The sequence below is a fragment of the Rattus norvegicus genome, chromosome 1, assembly GCF_036323735.1.
Source record: "Rattus norvegicus strain BN/NHsdMcwi chromosome 1, GRCr8, whole genome shotgun sequence".
NCBI classification, from domain to species: domain Eukaryota; kingdom Metazoa; phylum Chordata; class Mammalia; order Rodentia; family Muridae; genus Rattus; species Rattus norvegicus.
Genome location: NC_086019.1, coordinates 144,830,773 through 144,846,583, shown reverse-complemented (window position 1 = coordinate 144,846,583; position 15,811 = coordinate 144,830,773). Strand labels below are relative to the sequence as shown.

Genomic DNA, 15,811 nt, shown 5'->3' with positions numbered 1-15,811 from the left:
GAAAAAAAAAGTTTTGTTCCTTTCCCAGGCTAGCAATGTGCAGTGTGATATTTTTAGGCTGTGCTCATCAATCAGCTAATAGGAGACCTCTGGTAATGTTTGGTAGTTAAAGTGTAGTGAATATATTTTAGTTTGTTCATATCTTAATATGTTCACTTTACACTGTTTTATGGGGATATATGCCATTATATATGAAGGGGTGAGTCTGTGTGTGTGTGTGTGTGTGTGTGTGTTTGAAGCCAGAGGTCACCCTTGGGTGTCATTCCTTAAGATTTTTCTCAGACAGGGTCTCTCGCTGGGACCTGGGCTCCACTGTAGCCTAGGCTGACTGGCCAGTGAGTGCCAGAGACCTTCCTGTCCTCAGCTCCCTAGTGCTGGGGTCACAGGCACCTCCCACCTCGCACGGGCTTTATGTGGGTGCTGCAGCTTGAACACAGGCCTTATGCTCATGGGGCAAACACTTTACCAGCTGAGGTGTGTTCTGCCCACATCCTTAACAAATCTGTTTCCAAGAATTCTGAGGCATGGGGAGGGGGTTAGGACTTCAACATCCTTTCTTTTGCCCCAGGGAACACAATCCAGCCCATAATAGTGGCTGGCCGACTTGTTTCTCCTGAAACCCTAATCTGTAGTTTGCCCATTTCCATGCCCTGCCCCTACTCCTTGGCTCTGGTTCCACTCCAGACTGGACTTGGTCTGAGTCTTGCCCCACCCCTGGTGATCCATGCCTCTCCCCCTTTCCTCATCTGACCTTCTGTACCCTCCACCCCCAGGCATGATGACCTGAAAGAGATGTTGGACACCAACAAGGATTCCCTCAAGCTGGAGGCCATGAAGAGGATTGTGGCAGTAAGATGGGCTTCCCGTGGGTTCGAGGTCTGGGGGGCCAAGAACAGTGACCCTGCGTGTATATGGAGCCTTGCCTTAATCCCTGTGTTTCCTCCACCTCCTCCTCCTTTCTCTATTTGACCCAACACCCAGATGATCGCCCGGGGGAAGAATGCCTCGGACCTGTTCCCTGCAGTGGTGAAGAATGTGGCCTGTAAGAACATAGAGGTAAGCCCCATTCAGCAACAATCTCCAGTCCCAACCCAGGACTAAACTCGAGCAGGGCCCAGGGCAAAGGAGGAAAGGATTCAACCCTTGGGGCTTGACCTATTCAGACTGTCCCTGACCTAGAAGACACTGTCCTTATGTCCCTGAACTGGATGTGAATCAGGGTTGAGGACTGGGGACATACTCGAGGCTGCTGTCTATTGGAAGACTCTGACCCCATGAACCACAGCTGCACGGAGAGGTGGTGATGGCATCCAGGGAGGTGAAGGTCCCTCCCCCTGCTAGGGAATCTGCCAAGACCCCTGCTCTCCCGTAGGTGAAGAAGCTGGTCTACGTGTACCTGGTCCGATATGCTGAGGAACAGCAAGACCTAGCTCTACTGTCCATCTCTACTTTCCAGCGTGGCCTAAAGGTCAGAGGTCTGCATAGGGTCTGGGCTTCCCTGGAACTGCATGGGAGGAGTGGGGCCAGGCAGGAGCTGTGGATACTGCGTAGGCTCTGGAGACCTTTCCTACTTGCAGAGGTTGGGAAGATTGGGTTCAGAGGAGAGGGAAGGACCATTGTGAGGCCTCAACAGGTAGAAGAACAGGTAGAAGAAAGGCCAGGTGGTGGTAGTGCACACCTTCAATCCCAGCACTTGGAAGGTAGAGGCAGGCAGATCTCTGTGAATTTGAGGCCAGTCTGGTCTACATAGTGAATTCCAAGACAGCCAGGATACGCATTGAAACCCAGTTTAAAAAAAAAAAAAAACAACAAAAAACCGCTCAGAACTTAAGGTAGAAACTGTGTGCCCAGAGTCCATGTCACTCCACCCGAGATGCCTGTGGTAGAGCTGTGTCTTGATCCATTTTCTGTGGCTACAACCAGGTAATAAATTGGGTAGTTTGTAAAGAATAAGTTTATTCTTCTCACAGTTCTGGAAGCTAGATGGTCCAAGGCGGCACATGGTGTCACATAGTGGGAGGGACACATACAAGAGACAGCCACTCTCAGGCCATTAATCCATTCATCTGGAGCCCTCCTGACTCAGTCACGTCTTAAGGTTCCACTGAGTCAAAGGTGGCCTTACTAATAAGGGTATGGATAACATCTCAATCTAAGTTTTAGTAGAGACTTTGTTTTTTTAACAGCAGGTTGTCCCCAGTATGAATCATTTGAGTCCCAGACAGTAGAGACTCTCAGTCCTCATGTCTGTTGATAGAAGGGTATCACATGCTGATCCCTTGAGGAAGAATTCTGATGAAAAGCCTCTTTGCCTGTGACCTGCTAGGGAGGGCAGAGGTTTTGCTGAGAGCCAGCTTGGTCTTCCCCTGGGAGGCTGGCTGCCAGGGTCGCTGCAGATGTCAAAGACTCTGGGAAGCCCGTCCTCTATAGTGATGCTAGTGATTGCAGAATTGGAAAGAGTTGGTCTTTCTGCTTTTCAGCACAGGAGGTCATTGCCATGCCGCAGACACACAAGAGTATTTAAAAAAAAAAATCACCCTTTAAATACCCAGATCACATCTATTCCTGCAGAATGAAGTCTGAGTCAGACAGAAATTGAAATTACCTAAGTGGAGGGATGGTGGAGATCCAGGGACTTTAGAAGGAGGCAGTGGGCTGAAAACCCCCTCACTAAACCGTGAATATGTCTCTGGTTGTTCGTTTGTCTCCTCCTCCCCCTCCCCCCTCCCCCTTCCTCCTCCTCCTGTATGAGGCCTAGGGTTGAATTTATGCACTCATGCTCAGGTCTCCGCTGGGCGCCTGCTGACTGGTTTAGGTTCTTATATGGAACACACGGGCAGCCTCCTGTCTCCCTCCGCGTCAGTGCCTGTGTCGTTTTGAATCTCTGATTATGATTTCGATCGCTTGTTCTGTCTACACATTCAGTTCAGATTTCTGTGAGCACATCTCCTGGGGTACACCTCATCCTTCTCACAGCCCCACACTTCTGTAGCTGCTGGGCAGAATGAGGACGGGCTGCTGCTCTTGGCTCTGGATGAATCAGCTGGGCTGGCAGGAAGGGTGGGCGGTCTGTTCTCAGGGAAGGGTAGGAAGCATGGTTACTTTTATATACATTAATTAGTCAACAGATTGTCTTTATGTCATACAAATACCAGACTGACCTTTCAAATCAAAACCATGAGCTCCACCTCAGATTGGTAAGCAATCTCGTTTGACTCGAGATTATGTCGTTTTATAAAATTTATTCTGGAACTGCAGCATATGTTTTGCCATTTCTTGAAGTTTCTATAATCTGTCTCTTACCCCCTGTAAGAAATTTCAATTAGCCCAACTTAATGAAAAAAAAACCAAAAAACACCCTCAAACTCTACAGAACAATTGTTTACAAAATGTTCAAATATTATTTAGGTCTTGTAGGCTGTGGTGTCTCAGACATGCAATTGTTAGATTTTGTGTTAAAGAAATGGACATAGTTATATTTTAATAAATTTTTATTCTAGAAAAAGAAATAGGCAGCTAATGGGTTGGTTCTGAGGTCAGTGGTTTGACAGCCTTTGTTGTTGAACGAGTCTGATACATCTCCAGTGGCAGGGACCACACCCCTCCATGAGCCACCCACTAGGCTTACCTACCTCTTTGTCTTTTTTTTTTTAGATTTATTTATTTATTTTGCATATGAGTACACTGTAGCTGTCTTCAGACACACCAGAAGAGGGCCTCAGATCTTATTACAGATGGTTGTGAGCCACCATGTGGTTGCTGGGAATTGAACTCAGGACCTCTGGAAGAGCAGTTGGTGCTCTTACCACTGAGCCATCTCTCCAGCCATCTCTCCTTTTTTTTTTTTTTTCCTCCTGGCTGTTCAAGACAGGGTTTCTCTGTGTAGCCCTGGCTGCCTGGCTGTCCTGGAACTCACTCTGTAGACCAGGCTATCCTTGAACCCAGAGACCCCTCCTTTCTCTGCCTCCCAAGTGCTGGGATTAAAGCACTGTCACCCCCACCCGGCCCTACCAGGCTCTTTTGTTTCTTTCCTAATTGTTTATTACATTATACTGAAACTTCTGTACTATAATTTTTAAAATTTTGTTTTTAAAATTTTGTCTCTTGTCTATCTCCTCTACCTTTCATATGTATATGCCTACTCTTTTTTTTTTTTAAATTATATGTATGTTTTGTGTGGGTCGGAAGATGTCCTTCCACCCTGTGGCTCCCAGGGATGAAGCTCAGGAGAGTCAGGTTCGGCGGCAGTCGTCCTGCTGGCCCATGTGTTCTCCCTTCGCTGACTGGTTATGCCTTTCTACACAAGGCAGCACTGTTTTGTGAATGGCCTCATAACACACACAGAGCTTTCTTTTCTGGATTACTTACTTTGGGGCCTGCTTGGACCACTGTGTACGCCCAGGTTCTCTTTTCATCAGCTAACCTGAAGCCATGTTTCTGTTTTTTCTTTTTATCAACTTTAATTTCAACCCTGTGGTTGGCAAACAGATAATCTAGACTGCAGTCATTCTGTCTCTGTGGGTGACCCCTGGGATCTCCTGTGAAACGCTGTGTTATTTAATTAGTTTCACAGCATCACTGATCCAGGATCCTCTGCTGTACAGGAGCTTGATCCAGGCCCTCAAATTTGCTACTGTGCTTTATCCTCAGCCCCCTCACATGTAAACACCCAACCCCCAACCCTGTTTCTTTTGGTGTTTTGAGAAAGGGACTTGCCATGTAGTACATGCTAGCCCATAACTCACAGTTCTTCAGTCTCCCGAGTGCATAGGCTAAAGACGCACACACCCACGTCATCCTCGTGCACGCACATCCTCAGCCCGTTTTATTTTTTTTATTTTATTTATTTGGGGACACAGCTTTACTGAGTTGCTCAGGGAGGCTTCAGACATTCAGCTGCACCTCAGCTTCTCTAGTACTCGTGGGACTGCACGCACCACACCCAGTGCAAAGCTTTCAACTTCAGTTTTGTCCCTTAATTCGTGTCTTTCCCCCAAACAGTAAGCTGTTATTTGGAGCATGGCATCAGCTTGCAGTGTGTAGCATACATACAACATCTCCAGGTTATCAGTTTTGTTAATAAATTAAGTTGTGGACCCATAGAACTGTATGGTCAGCCAGCATTTTTCTGTCTTACTTTGGAAGATCCTAAAAGCAAGGAGAAAAAAAATTAATACCCTTCATGTGTAAAGGGCTATGATGATACACAGATAAAATACATAGCATAGAGTTTTCTGTAAGTGTGTGTTTTTCCTCCCAGCCCCAAGCTCCTGAAAATAATGACTCTGAGACGCAAATATATTTACAAATACCTAGGCCATATAGCTAGGCATGTTCCCTGACTGGTTTATTTATTTATTTTTTTTTTGGAGCTGAGGACCGAACTCAGGGCCTTCTGCTTGTTAGGCAAGTGCTCTACCACTGAGCTAAATCCCCAACACCCCCGACTGGTTTATAATTTAATAATATTCTAAGTTCTGCCTTATGGCTGTTTATCTGGTCCTTAGTTATATGCGACTCTTTTCCTCTCTATCTGGGGTCCAATCCTTCTGAGCCTGGCTCTATCCCAGAATCCTTACTGCCTATTGGATATCCCACCTTCTATTTCCTGCCTCAGCTACAGGCCAACCAGCTTTAATGGACAGGTGTTACATTCATACAGTACACAAGAGATTTTCTCTAAAAAAAAAAAAAAAAGAAGAAGAAAAGAAAGGCCCAAATTCTGCTCCTAAAATGCTTACAGGATTATGTGAAATCAAAGACCTACAGAGTGGGGGTTGGGGATTTAGCTCAGTGGTAGAGCGCTTGCCTAGGAAGCGCAAGGCCCTGGGTTCGGTCCCCAGCTCCGAAAAAAAGATCCAAAAAAAAAAAAAAAAAAAAAAAAGACCTACAGAGTGGCAATGTTATGCTAGGTAAGACTCCCAGAATGCCTTGCTGAAATCGAGAGCCACAATGATAGCATCTACCAGCCTAAATTACCTCTCCTCTAATGAAAACGGATTTTTTTTGTCCCTGCAATCATTTTTTTTTTTTTTTTTTGGTTCTTTTTTTCGGAGCTGGGGACCGAACTCAGGGCCTTGCGCTTCCTAGGCAAGCTCTCTACCACTGAGCTAAATCCCCAACACCCCCTGCGATCATTTTTAAAATAAAAAAAAAAAAGGTAAAACAAAGCCAGCAGAGTTTTAGTGGTTGACGTGATGCAATTTGTCTAAGAAAAATACGGACTCCCGCTTTTTGAATAATGCTGTTAAACCACACCATTAAAAACCAACCCCAGGATTTCGCCAGTGATTGCCATCACGTTCACACCTGGTTTTGTAGGTCTTTGTTCAGTAAAGAAATCAGAGTAACAGCTGACCTCCTGTTGCAGTCCAGAGCACTTGTTGTCTACCATTCTGCAGGATTAGGAGCTTTTTCAGAAATGGTTCTCGACCTTCCAAATCTGTGCTGTCATGTGGTGGCCCTCAAACATAAAACTGTTTCCGTGGTTATTTCATAACTAATTTTGCCACTGTTATGAATCATAATTAAATATCTGACATGCATGATATCTGACGTGTGGAAACTCCCCCAACCCCCTGTGAAATCGGTCAAGACCCAGGGGTTGAGAACCATCGGTTTATAACCAGTGTGAGAAGAATAGTGCAGAGCTCTGAGATCAGAGCAGGAGAATGCACGCTGTTGTGAGGCATGATGGGATGCCACCTGAACAGGAGAAACCTATGTGTGGGTTTTAAATATTAGAGAAGGGCAACTTTTGATAGGCTATTGGGGGAGGGGCGAGGACCAATGAACTCTGGAAGAGAGCAGTGTGTATCTGGCAGGCTCTGCAGACACAGACAGATGCTGGCTCCTGCAAAAGTCTCTGAGAAGCTATGGACGTTCTAAAGTTTTCTACACTTTCTGAAACAAAGCTGCTTCTTGACACGCTGGTTTTGGCATCCAGAGCCAAGAGGTGATGGCCCCTAGTGTTGTTCAACAACACTGTCCCTGCTGAGACACAACACACACATCTACTCACCCTAGATAGGAAGCCTATGACAGACCAAAGTATGGATACCCTCCAAGTCAAGCATGGAGAAGCAATAAGTGTTATTGGGGCTACTTATAGGAACAGAAGTGACTCAAAGACAGCTGTATCACCAAGGCCACCCCAGCCAGCATGGAGGACAGCTCAGGAAAGCTGGGAACCTGGAGCACACAGCACAGCCTGCAGGCAGCTCAGCAGGCTGCAGTGTGCTTTCCCAGTGACTCTAGTCTAAAGCTCTTGCAGGCAGCTCCACGGGTTGCTGCTTTTCCCAGGCAGCTGGTCTGGTCTCAGTCTTTGCAGCTTACCTTGGCTGAGAGTCTACTTTGCGGCTTAGCACCTCCGAGCCTTGGCAGCTGAGCATCTCTTAGAGCATCTCTTAGCTTGCTCTGGCTGGGAGGGGCCTAGTCAATGTGGCCAGCTTCAGGCTCTTGAAGTGGAGCTTTCCTGCAGGATGAAATGCTTCAATTTCAGAGGAACCTATGCAGGACGCCAAGGTACCAGACATAAGCTAGCCCTGGTTAGGAGGTCAGGAGGTAGGGAAGCTTCTGATGATGGGAGCCAGGAATGGTAATCCCCCAAAGTGTGTGATCTTCCCATTAGGGAACATAATGCCTTCTCAGGCCTCTGTCTCTACTTCTGCCTGTAGGATCCCAACCAGCTGATCCGGGCCAGCGCGCTTCGTGTTCTCTCTAGCATCCGTGTGCCCATCATAGTCCCCATCATGATGCTAGCCATCAAGGAAGCTGCCTCGGACATGTCACCCTATGTTCGGAAAACAGCTGCTCATGCCATCCCCAAACTCTACAGGTGTGCCCCAGCTTTGCCCTTTGTCCTCCAGGGGCCTGGGTTCCTATGCTCCCAGCCCACCCCTGACCTTACCACGGTCTTGCAGGCTGCTTCTCATCTGGTATTAGTTTAGGGATCTGAGAAATACAGGCCGAAGATGGGACTCATATCTCTTTTTTTTTTTTTTTTGGTTCTTTTTTTTGGAGCTGGGGATAGAACCCAGGGCCATGAGCTTCCTAGGCAAGCACTCTAACACTGAGCTAAATCCCCAACCCTGGGACTCATATCTCTTGACGTGTGTGTAAGCATGGCTAGGGCAGCTGTCGGGGAGCCTGGGGACAGGAGGGAAGACATTCCCAGCGATTGTTTCTCCCTCAGTTTGGATTCTGATCAGAAGGACCAGCTGATAGAAGTCATTGAGAAGCTTTTGGCAGACAAGACCACGGTGGGTATTATGGAAGACAGGACGAGGAGTGGTGGGAAGGGTTCGAGTCCTCCACCCTTCCCGTTCACATCCTCTTGCCTTGCTTCTCCAGCTGGTGGCAGGCAGTGTAGTGATGGCCTTTGAAGAGGTCTGTCCGGAACGCATCGACCTGATTCACAAAAACTACCGGAAGCTCTGCAACCTGCTCATCGACGTGGAGGAGTGGGGCCAGGTGGTGATCATCAGCATGCTCACGCGTTATGCACGAACGCAGTTCCTGAGCCCTACGCAGAACGTAAGCGCGAGGCCCCAGCCCTGCAGGGAGGGGCGGGAGGTCATCCAGGGAAGATGTTCACACACTCGGCCGTATCTCTTTCAGGAGTCTTTGTTGGAGGAGAATCCTGAGAAGGCCTTCTATGGCTCTGAGGAGGACGAGGCCAAAGGCCCTGGATCAGAGGAAGCGGCCACTGCGGCGCTGCCTGCTCGGAAGCCCTATGTAATGGATCCAGATCACCGGCTGCTGCTGCGGAACACCAAGCCGCTACTGCAGAGCCGCAGCGCCGCCGTGGTCATGGCGGTGGCACAGCTTTACTTCCACCTGGCGCCCAAGGCAGAGGTGGGCGTCATCGCCAAGGCTCTCGTTCGCCTGCTGCGCAGCCACAGGTGCGGGAAGCCCCGCCCCCTCCGCCGCCAGATCCCGCTTTTCTCCCATCAGCTCCTTCCTCCCAACTCTTTGTCTAGCCCGTCTTCCCCGACCCACCGCCCCTGCCCCCATCCGAGGGGTTCAGAAACCTCTAACTCATCCTCTCCACAGCGAGGTGCAGTACGTAGTGCTCCAGAATGTGGCCACCATGTCCATCAAGCGCAGGGTGAGCATGCATTCAAGGTCTGCTCTGGCTCCTGCGGGCTCTGTGGGAGCTGGTGGGAATTGGGGTGGGACGAGCAGGGTTGTAGGGAAAGATGGGGGAATTACAATTACCCTGTGTGTGCAGGGTCTAGGTTTTTCAAGAGTCCCAAACGCAAACCAGAAGGGTCTAGATTCTGAAGGGGCCACTGGGGGGGGGGCGGTGCCTAAAGAGAAAGTCAGATCTAAGATGGATGGGGAACTTGAGGCAAAGATGACAGCGTTGAGGCTGAAGGGTCGTGGGGTCTGTGGTGGGAGGGGCAGATGTCTCTGGAAGAGGCAGATCTAGGACTGTGGTGGAGAGCCCCAAGAATACTCTCTCTTGCCAGGGAATGTTTGAACCCTACTTGAAGAGCTTCTACATTAGGTCCACGGATCCTACCCAGATCAAGATCCTGAAGGTGAGTGCAAGACTGTGCTTGACTCTGATTCCAGCTAAACTGGTTGAATACTAGCTGGATTAACTGATACTGAACACATTGGCACCTGCCTCTTTGTGGAGCAGCGCACATCTCTAGGCTGAAAGTGTTTGCTCAGGTGGTGGGAAACTACCCCTGGCTTATCAGCCTGACACATGTTTTTCTGGGGATATGCAGCACATGCCTACTAACCCCAGATAGGAAGTCAAAGTACGGATACTACCCAAGTCCAACTTGGGTGAACCAATGAGGGTTTTTTTGGGGGCCGTTACTTATAAGAGTATGGAGTGAGGGGTTACTTACAGGAGCAGAAATCACTCAAAAATGGCTGCATTACCAAGGCCCACCTCAGCATGGAGGACAGCTCAGGAAAGCTGGGAACCTGGAGCACACAGCACAGCCTGCAGGCAGCTCCACAGGTTGTTGCTTCCTCTGGTCTGAGAGTCTTTGCAGCTCAGCTTGGCTGAGAGAGTCTACTTTGCAGCTTAGTTAGAGCTGCCTTTGAGTCTTGGCAGCTCAGCCTCTCTTAATCCGCTTGCTGTGGAAGGGCAGGGCCTAGAGAATCTGATCAGTTTCAGGGACTTCTTGAAGCTGTTGTGAGTTGTTTACCTTCCTGCCCTAGGAGCTTCCAGCAGGGTGGAATGTTTCCGTCTTGGAGGAAACTGTTACACAACTGCCTGCGTGGTATGCACCAGACACTTCCCAGAATAACTTAATTTTCATAATCACCCCCAAAAGTCTGTATCGCTTACATTTTATATTTTAAATTGTAGACTCCAGGAAGTGATGTTACTAGTGTGAAGTCATCATACTCTGCAGTTCTGCCTCTCACATACCTGCCCCTTCAGACTTTCTGGAACACATACACCAACAGGCAGTGTTGAGAGCCTGTGCCTCTGTTCCTTTCCCATTCTATTGCCTTTTTACTGAGTGATGGCATCGAACAGTGACCAACTTTCTCACTTGTTAGCACATCTGCTGCTACTTCTGTTACTAGATCCAGGGACCCAAGGGGTCTGGGGAGAGTCCTTGCTTATATGCACAAGACCTTGGGTTTGATACCAAGCATCCCATGACCAGGATGAGGTAGCACAGGCCTATAATCCTGTCGCTCAGGTGGTGGGAGTAGAAGGATCAGAAATTCAAGATTATTCTTGGCCACATATGGAGTTCAAAGCCAATTTGGACTACTTGAGACACTTGTCTCAAAACAGCAGCAACAAACAGGTGTTAGCATAGGGATTCAAGGTGAAGGAACTGAGTCAGAGATCCTGCTTTTATTGAGCTTGTAGTCTTGTTGGGGGGCAAAAGAGGCAGTAAGCAGTTAATCCCAAGATAAATGGAGAAAACCCATCTGTGAAATATGTCAAGAGCGAAGAGTGCAGAGAAATATAAATAGACATCAGGGCTGGAGCAGTGTCTCAGCTGAAGAGCGCTGGCTGCTCTTCCACAGGACCAGGGTTCCATTCCTAGCCCTCACATGCGGGCTCATGACCACCTGTAACTCCAGTTCCAGAGGATCCAATGCCCTCCTCTGACATCTGCGGGCATTGCATGCACATGGTGCTTAGACAAAACAATACACAGAAAATTAAAAACAATTTTTTTTAAGTTAGAATGGGGCCACCATCATTTGGATCAAGGAAGCGTTCCTTGGGAAGATGGACTCCAAGCTGAGACCTGATAAACGGATGTGAGTTACCTAAGTACAGGGTCAGGAATGGGAAGAACTGCTCCATACAAACGGAACAGCGTTTGCGATTACTCTGAGGCAGGAACGGTCAGGTCATCCAGAGATTCACAGATCATCCTTGGTTTCTGTCCTCAAAGGAATAGTTTTCCGTGGAGGGAGGAGGCAGCGTGACCTTTCTTCACCTGTACTTTGTCAGGGACTTCACTGAGGAGGCAAATTGACCTTCTTGTGTTTTTGAAGACGGTTCATGATCTAGCATTTCCTCGTCATTCTAAGCACGGGCAGAACGGTCCTGAGTATTGCTTCCTAGTCTGTAAAGTTTGTTTGCAATAAAATCCCAGAAAACCTGCTGGCCACACTGGCCACTTTCTGCCCCTCTACCTCTCCTTGCAGCTGGAAGTGCTGACCAACCTGGCCAATGAGACCAACATCCCCACTGTTCTACGGGAATTCCAGGTACAGGCTACGGGCTAACCTCTAGCTCCCAGGCCCCGGAGAGGTGCCCTACAGATCCCTGCATCTAGTGAGAATTTCCCTGCTGGGTCTCATTTTCTGAAAGAGCCCAAAGCTGGAGAAATGTTTCCTTAGACCCCTTTCAGTGCCTTCTGTTGGCTTTAGGCCCTGGATGTGGTTTGGAGACATCACTGTCCCCCAAGGCTTAATGAGTTATCATACGAGGGGGGTTACAGTCTTCGTCTGCTTGAAGGTCACCCTTCAACTCTTCACTGTGTAGTCACTACTTACTAGATGTTACTGTGTCATGATGTCCATAGACCTACATTCGCAGCATGGACAAAGACTTTGTGGCGGCCACGATCCAGGCCATCGGACGATGTGCAACGAACATAGGCCGAGTCCGTGACACCTGCCTCAATGGCTTGGTGCAGCTTCTGTCCAACCGTGATGGTTAGTGTTTGCCTGGAGAAGTGTCCAGTCTTTTTTTTTTTTTTTTTTCGGAACTGGGGGCCGAACCCAGGGCCTTGGGCTTGCTAGGCAAGCGCTCTACCACTGAGCTAAATCCCCAACCCCTAGAAGTGTCCAGTCTTGGTGGTGTCTGTGTGCCTGCATGCCTGACCTTGCTGGCCAGTGGTTATCCCCTTGCGTGTCTAGGTACAATGTGAACCTGTTGGTTTGTCTGCTTCAGTTAGTGTGCAGGTGTTGCTGTAACCGAGGGCTGCCTGAGAACTGGGTGTGGCCATCTGACTGGTCTGGGGCTTGTGTTCTCATTCCCATCCCCTAGAGCTTGTGGTTGCTGAGTCAGTGGTGGTCATTAAGAAGCTGCTGCAAATGCAGCCAGCGCAGCACGGCGAGATCATCAAACACTTGGCAAAACTCACAGACAACATCCAGGTGAGGGAGCAGCCCTGACAGTATCCCCCTGATATTTGTTTTTCCTTTTGGTTTGGTTTATTTTGAGACAGGGTTTCTTTGTGTAGCCCTGACTGTCCTGGCACTCACTCTGTAGACCAGGCTGGTCTTGAACTCACAGAGATCTGTCTGCTTCTGCCTCCTGAGTGCTAGGATTAAAGGAATATACTACTAACACCCAGCCAATGTCCTTTTAAAGATTTATTTTACTTTAAACTCATGGGTGTGTGTGTGTGTGTGTGTGTGTGTGTGTGTGTGTGTGTGTATGTGTGTATGTGTGTGTGTGTGCATGTGTGTGTTGGGGGAGTATGTGCACAGATGTGCCAGTGACTTGTAGAATCCAGTGGTTTCAGATTTCCTGGCTCTAGAGTTGCAGGCAATTGTGCACAGCCCAATGTGGGTGTTAGGAACTGGACTTGGGTCATCTACAAGATCAGCAAGTGCTCTTAGTTTCTGAGCCATCTTTCTAGCTGTGTGCCCATGACTTTAAGAATCTGTAACTCAGTGCTTTAACTTCACCCAGATCAAACTCCAAATGGGCACTGGACCTTCTTCAGGGAGAAGGAGAGAGGTTAGACTGCATGACCACGTTCAAGACTATCCTCATGGGCTCCCTCACAGAGCTCTTTAGCCCTTCCCACCATTCCGTTTTCCCACCAACGCTCTGACTAAGGATGGCTGACTGATTAATCCCTTGTGTTTTTGCTGTGAGGCTGGGTTGAAATATCCCTAATGCCATTACTGGAGATTCAGGCAGACTGACATGGCAGTACAGCAATAAAGTTAGAAAACCGTGGCTAACTTTAGGAACTCTGTTTGGCAGCTCTGTTCATGAAAACGAAACCGTGTGGAGGAGGGGGTGCTGCATATGAAAAGTCCATCTTTTAATCTGTTCTACCCCTCCGCCTCCATCCTCAGGCACCTAAAAGACAATAGGCCAGCATAAGCTGCCATCCCCTTCCCCTGGCGGTTCATCCCAGCCACATCAACATGTTTTCTCTAGTCCTAACGCCTGTCCGTATGCACAGGTACCCATGGCACGGGCCAGCATCCTCTGGCTCATTGGAGAGTACTGTGAGCATGTGCCCAAGATTGCCCCTGATGTTCTGAGAAAAATGGCCAAGTCCTTCACAGCAGAGGAGGACATCGTGAAGCTGCAGGTCATAAACCTGGCAGCCAAGCTGTACCTGACTAACTCAAAGCAGGTAAGGAGTGAGAGACATCCCCACCAGCCTTCTCTGGACCCCAAGAGTTGCCGCCCTGGGCAGCATTCTCGTGGCTTTCCCCAACAGGTCTGAACTCTTTTTGTTAAAGGTATATCAAGATAGGTAGATAGTCTTCCCAAGTAACCATTGCCACCCCAGGGTCCATAGGTATACTTGAGACTCTAGTGGGGTCACCATTGAAAAATCTGTTGTGAGACTGTTGAGTGTTCATGTCTTAAAGTTATAGAGCGTCCTTATCTGTCGTCTCTGGAACGTGGGTTTTGATGTGATCGTGCTGATGGAGCTAACTAATGGGCATTGATGGGAGAACATGTATTCCAGGGGACGTGGATTGTACTTCTTCCCAAAAGTTTGCTGATGTCTGGGCTGTCTGTGCCTAGGGTTAAGCCAGGGTCCTAAGGCCACCGTGTTCTTCATAAGCCTGGGTGGACCTGCCTGCACTAAGTTGTCACTGTCATGGTGGGTAGTAACGACTGACTTCTCCCCCCCCCCCCCCCCCGGAGCTGAGGACCGAACCCAGGACCTTGTGTTTGCTAGGCAAGCGCTCTACCACTAAGCTAAATCCCCAACCCCTACGACTGACTTCTTTATGGGTACTTTGATTCAGAGAGGCTGATGTTTGTTAGCCAGGGACTCAAGCTAAGGAGGCAGGACCACCAACTATTGGGACTGTGAATAGACATCACTGCTAACTTCATGTGCATTCATTCATTCATTCATTCATTCATTCATTCATTCATTCATTCATTCATCTGCCCTCTTTTCTAGACGTTCCCTGAGCCTTAGGTACAGGCATTGTGATGTCACATTTTAATACTTTTAAGTTTCCCATAGCTTTACAATGAGTTACTATCAACCTAGTGGCTTAAGATAACATACCTATTTTCTTCTTTTCTGTTTGTGTTTATGTTTTTGTTTTTTGAGGCAGGGTTTCCTCTTTGTAGCACTGGCTGTCCCAGAACTTACTCTGAGGACCAGGCTGGCCTCAAACTTCCAGAGCTCCTCGTGCCTCTGTCTCCCAAGTGCTGGGATTAAAATTGTGCACCAGTATCACCTGGCTTTTCTTTGAGTGTTTTGTGGGTCAGGAACCTGGTATGACAGTTCACTGTTGTGCAAGGCTGTCCTTGAAGTAGAGGCCAAGGCTGGGTTTTTACCTGGTGGTTTTGTTGAGGACAGTTTCACTTCCCTGCTCACCTGCAGTCAGCATTGCCTGTGACTTTAGCCAAGGTCCTGACTCCTTGCTGGCTGTCAACTAGAGATAACTCTCGATTTTTAGAGACTGCCTTTAGTTCCTTCTATGTGAGCCTCCCAGTGTGGCCACTTAATTTTCCTAAACCACAAGGGACAGTGTCTCTAGGGCAACAAGGGACAGTGTCTCTAGGGCAAGATGCATCTCTATGCTCATTATCTTTGCCACATTCCAAAGTCTCGGGCCTTGCTCATGCCACATACAAATTACAACAAGCGCGGACACCAGCAGAGATGGGCTTTGAGGTCTGGGCTATAGGATTTATATAGGGTTAAGTAGAGTATGTACTTTAGCTTTTCTTGAATAGTCACCTTGGGTGGCAGTTAGCATGAATGTTGACACGGGTTATTGAGAGTGTCTCATAGTATTCTTTCCTGACAGTTGGATGGTCTTTTAGGGTTCTTGGTGTACTGACATGGCTCACAGGTTCCTGAACGACCTCTAATTAATCTATTTTATGTGCTTATATGGATATAAGCGAGCGAGAGAGAGAGAAAGAGAGAGCGAGAGCGCATGTGTGACAATTTTAGTACATTGTGAGGTGGGGTTACATGATACAATTTGGACTTGCAATGCGAGGAATGGCTCTTTAGAGTGAGCAAGGATGGTGGGTCATTACAGACAGTTTTGCAGTATGTCAGCGCATGCACCAGCCTCTTGCCTTAATTGTTGACATGGAATTGGGACTGTGAACAGATGGATCTAGTCTTTA

At 48.2% G+C, this 15,811-nt stretch overlaps 1 protein-coding gene across 4 annotated transcripts in view; it reads left to right on the top strand.

The window, feature by feature from the left end:
- Ap3b2 (adaptor related protein complex 3 subunit beta 2) overlaps positions 1-15,811 on the top strand; it is a 32,715-nt gene that overhangs the window by 7,950 nt on the left and 8,954 nt on the right. For all 4 annotated transcript variants that reach the window (XM_063262715.1, NM_001107532.2, XM_063262713.1 and 1 more), the window contains exons 2-14: positions 774-849; positions 982-1,056; positions 1,373-1,468; positions 7,677-7,837; positions 8,195-8,261; positions 8,353-8,535; positions 8,620-8,903; positions 9,055-9,109; positions 9,474-9,545; positions 11,650-11,712; positions 12,030-12,162; positions 12,497-12,606; positions 13,653-13,829. In XM_063262715.1, coding sequence (XP_063118785.1) covers positions 774-849; positions 982-1,056; positions 1,373-1,468; positions 7,677-7,837; positions 8,195-8,261; positions 8,353-8,535; positions 8,620-8,903; positions 9,055-9,109; positions 9,474-9,545; positions 11,650-11,712; positions 12,030-12,162; positions 12,497-12,606; positions 13,653-13,829 — 1,552 coding nt within the window. The remainder of the gene's footprint in view (positions 1-773; positions 850-981; positions 1,057-1,372; positions 1,469-7,676; positions 7,838-8,194; positions 8,262-8,352; positions 8,536-8,619; positions 8,904-9,054; positions 9,110-9,473; positions 9,546-11,649; positions 11,713-12,029; positions 12,163-12,496; positions 12,607-13,652; positions 13,830-15,811) is intronic.